At 32.5% G+C, this 4407-nt stretch overlaps 1 protein-coding gene across 1 annotated transcript; it reads right to left on the reverse strand.

The window, feature by feature from the left end:
* Positions 1-1200: 1200 nt before the first annotated feature.
* LOC132723346 (uncharacterized) lies at positions 1201-3684 on the reverse strand. The gene is made up of 2 exons (XM_060708040.1): positions 3364-3684; positions 1201-2516 (listed from the first exon to the last, which is right to left on the reverse strand). The coding sequence occupies exons 1-2, from the start codon at positions 3403-3405 to the stop codon at positions 1254-1256; spliced, it is 1305 nt and encodes a 434-aa protein (XP_060564023.1). The 5' UTR covers positions 3406-3684; the 3' UTR covers positions 1201-1253.
* Positions 3685-4407: the final 723 nt, after the last annotated feature.

Raw genomic sequence — 4407 nt, forward strand, 5'->3', positions numbered from 1 at the left:
TCCCTATTACTGGTCAAGTTAATTGTGTCGTTTTTAAAATGGCTGCATTTTCTAATGACACGTACTATGCATTCATATTGTCATTATACCTAAAGCGTATAGTATTTGAAATGTAACCTAATATTATCTGTTCTTTGTAAACTCTTAATATGGTTATAATAATTTGAGCATGATGTATCTTAAACTATATTAACATTTTGATAAAAAATAGTCTTGGAACTGATTTGCCTCTCCAAATTTTTTTGCCAAAATACTATTGTAATCATCTACTCTTTAATTTCTTTGGCGTCTAAGCAATGCACAGTCTTTTTTTGTTACGAGAAGTGCACCATCAACAGTGACCCTAGTCTGCGTTATGAAATAAGATGAAGATATAATTCTCGGTTATGTAAATTCCTGGATATACATATAGTGCGTATGCTAAGGATGTGAACATAATCAGGTTTATGCGCCTTGTACACACTGGTAAGACACTCAACACAGTGATGATTTCACATATCTATTTCAGTTTCACCTTCATTGTTAATTTACACATTTATTGAACTGTAAATATATATCTTGTGTCTTGAATTGTTGAAGAATTATTTTCCTCATCTGGAGGCAGGCCACTTTAAAGGACCCATATCAATCACATGTCAAAGAGGCTATTAAAAAAACTATAACATTATGTTACAGGATGACAATATTATAATTATTATTCATTCATTCGTTCGTTCTTTTTTAAACCAGCAGCTTCACATCGCTAAATGCAAACTGTTTCGTTCATTTTATCATTATAATTTTTCATCAAAGTATATAATCGTAGCAGGAGACTCCATTTAGAAGAAATTAAAAATGGGGTGTGGGTGTACGACACAGCCCTTGCATTATTAGGGCATAAACATGTATATATAGCGGTGCGTATTACAAAGGATCAATAGATGATACAAGTTATCTACCATGGTGCTTCTAGTATTTAGGGAGGACTTAAGTTCGTACATCAATAAGAATTATTATGTTATTTTTGGGAAATCGTGACAAACCTCATTTTACATTTACTTAAGCAGTCTGTTTCTATTATCACCAGTAAGCCTTAAGTGCAAAAATTTAAAGCTTACCTATTTTAAAAACTGAATTTATCCCTTTCTAGACTTTCCATATAAGAAACATGTTTTCAAAATTTCATTAAAGAAACAATAAGTCAACTACATACGCTTTCATATATATAAATTTATTTAACAAATATATTTACAAGTAAAGTCAAGTTGTCATTATTATTTTCTCAAAGTAAATCCTACAGTTGGTATGCGGCCTCCAATTTTCTTTGAGCACTTACTTGCCGTACGAAACTTCTTGGTAATTTTTGTCTTTCTTCTAACACAACCACAAAGAATAAGGCTCACCACATTAGCGCTTGTTTTTGTCGGTGCATTCTGGCGTTTTTTATAAAGATCATCTAAAGGATATGGAGTAACACTTTCTGGAGAAGAGGTTGATGAATCAAGCTTAGAATTCGTTTTCACTGTCTTACAATCGAAACATTTCATGTTCCAAGATTTCATACTATAATTATTTTTATTGTACGTAAACATATTTTCCTTCTGTATAACATATTTTTGCATATCTAAAACAGTGTCATCTGAATTGGTTCTCTTTGTACGTCCCAATTTGTTCAGACTTGAAAGATTTCCTTCTGATATTCCATTTGAAAAATTACCAGAACTCGTGATATTGTTATCTTTGTATCTTCCTTTGCCTGCTAGGTCATTTTCGAATACGTTACTAAGAATACTATTCAGAGACTCTGCATTTTGTCTCTTGGCATAATGATTTTCGTTGTTTAAATCAGTCATTGTTTGCACTTTCATGATTCGTAGTCGATTGTCTTCAATCGGATGGCTTAAACCGGTACATGTTGCTGTATTTAGAGTTCTTTCACAATCATAGTGTACTGCTGCATCGTCCATGTCAATAAAGGGTGTTTCAAGGGCATCTGGAAGCTCTTTAGAATCAGTATCTGTTAATCTCTCTTCACTGCTAAAGAACCCAGCATAAGAATATCTTTTTAAAACACTCTCACTGAGTTCTTCTTTTGAACTTTCAGACCAAGTTGTATCAATGCTTGCGCTACCAAGACTAGTGCAATCTGATCCGGTATCATCAAGTTGAAACCAATGTAATGGGTTAATTGCTCTTTTAGGTAAAGAAACTTCAATCGGTTTTTCATAGTCATTTTCTGGTGGTGCATTTTGAACTGTTCCCTTGTGGTGTGAAAACTCTGGTTGTATATCTTGCATTAAAGAGGACTCCGAATCTGATCTTAGATCCGAATATTCAGTACAAATTTGTTGAAGAGCTTGTGTTGGCACGTAATCTATGACTTGTTCGGTTAAATCATTTTTCACCTGTGATTTTGTCCGTATCTGTTTCTGTGCACGTGGCCGTCTGACCTCTACGCCAAGGTATCCAATTTTAAGAACATCGAAATCTTCGCTATTTAGGCTTCGAAATGAAGACAAACGAATGTTTTCAAGTCCCTGGAAAAGAAAAGATATGTGAAAAATATAACAAAACGACAATATTAATGAAAATAAGAACCTTTCAAAAATCGGCAATTTCCGTTCAAATATAAAAGCAAATTAAATATAGTTTGATTGCGGTATCCTTCTTTTGTTAAACAGGATTAATCTCGACTGTAGACATGTCTGCCCATTCCTGTTTCGCAACCACTTTCGTTGAAGATTATACGCCATTTAACCATATACATGTGGACAAAACAAAAATTTTTTAGCCCAGGGATGCCGATAGAAAATGAAATAATGATTTAATGTGCTTAAAAATTTCCTATCAATTTTACTGCAAGAAACGTTAGATTATAAACTGTTTAACAGTCTTACGCAATGCTAAATTCTCGACATAACTTGAAACTGGAGATTTGCTAGGTCTTTTGTCTTTAATTATTAATAAAGAGGTATTGTGATTGCACATAAATTTTATTTCATGTGAACTTAAATAACATCAATATACGTGAAGTCCTTGAGATATTACCACAACTCCAAATAACAATCATAATCGTAAAAAATGGTGAGTGATGCTGACTTTGATGATTGCATGTAAACGAAGTCATACCATAATGCATTAGCATTTTTCAATGCAACCGTAATATTTCCATTGATGAAGACTTTTAAATACATGTACAATGTACAAAATAAATTTTCAGTGATTGCGAGAAAAAAAAGATGAGATGAAAAAATATCAATTAGGAAATGAAAACGAGTTCAAAATTCATTGTCTACATTTTAAGATAATTGCAAGTACACTTACATGCATATTCCGAATAAAAACGACTTTTGATTAAACCAAATAAAATTCAACAATACATACCTTTTTTGGAACTGCCATTACGTGATATCCTCTCTTCACCATTTTTCTTTTTTAATAATTGGCAACTTTATTATAATAGATAGCTGTTGTGTATGCACTTTGCAAGTTCTTCTTTTCAAACTGAAGTAATCCTAGCTGTAGGTCTTTTTATGTTCCTTTTTTGTGACATCGTCTTAAAGTACTAACCATAAATTAACGACTTAAAATGTCACCATAAGGAGCGCGTGCCAAGGTATGCAAACAATGCTAATTCGTATAATTGACAAAGTGCAACCCAGCTTCTCAAAAGGTGTTAAAACCGTCTTACCCTATCAGGTCAACAATTATGATAACACTTTAATGTATTTTGTTATTGTTAATTATTTGTTTTATTGATCAATTCAATTAAGCAAAGGGTATGAATGCATGCAAAAATGTACGTAAATCTCGTATAAAACTGTTTATACTTATCCTTGATGACATGTGTGATGCTCCACAGCACACATGTACATTTAACAGGTGTAGATTCTACGGTATTACTATATATAATTCTGCAGGAGCGTATATATTATCATGTTTAAGATGCATATGATAAATACACGTACATATCCTTGCTGTATCTTAATTACTTTTTATATCATGGTACCTATAAATTAATGTACATAGATATTGAATATTTCACGTCATGAATTCATCGATCAGTTCTATTAAAAAAACAAAACAAAAAAAAAACAACTGATATTAAAGAACATATTATAATCTTTGAAATAGATCTACATAAAACTAAAAAATGTGCACAATCTTGCATTTTGTAAGCCAGTTTTAAAACCTTTTACTACTGACTGTGGGGGTATACTAATCGGTACTTAATTGGTTTATAAATTGTACCTTTAGAAGTGCAGCAACTGCTTAGAGCTATTTAGTAGACAACTTTTTGTTGATGTTTTTTTTTCACGCAAGAGCGCGCAAAAATTCATGTCGCGTCACTCTAATTACTGCAAGTCACCTGTCCGTGACCACTGATACACACCTGAAATGTACCTGTTCAGATAATTCCCTACCCCT

This window comes from Ruditapes philippinarum, unplaced genomic scaffold (assembly GCF_026571515.1).
Source record: "Ruditapes philippinarum isolate M1 unplaced genomic scaffold, ASM2657151v2 ctg20205_1_1_1_1, whole genome shotgun sequence".
Lineage (NCBI taxonomy): Eukaryota > Metazoa > Mollusca > Bivalvia > Venerida > Veneridae > Ruditapes > Ruditapes philippinarum.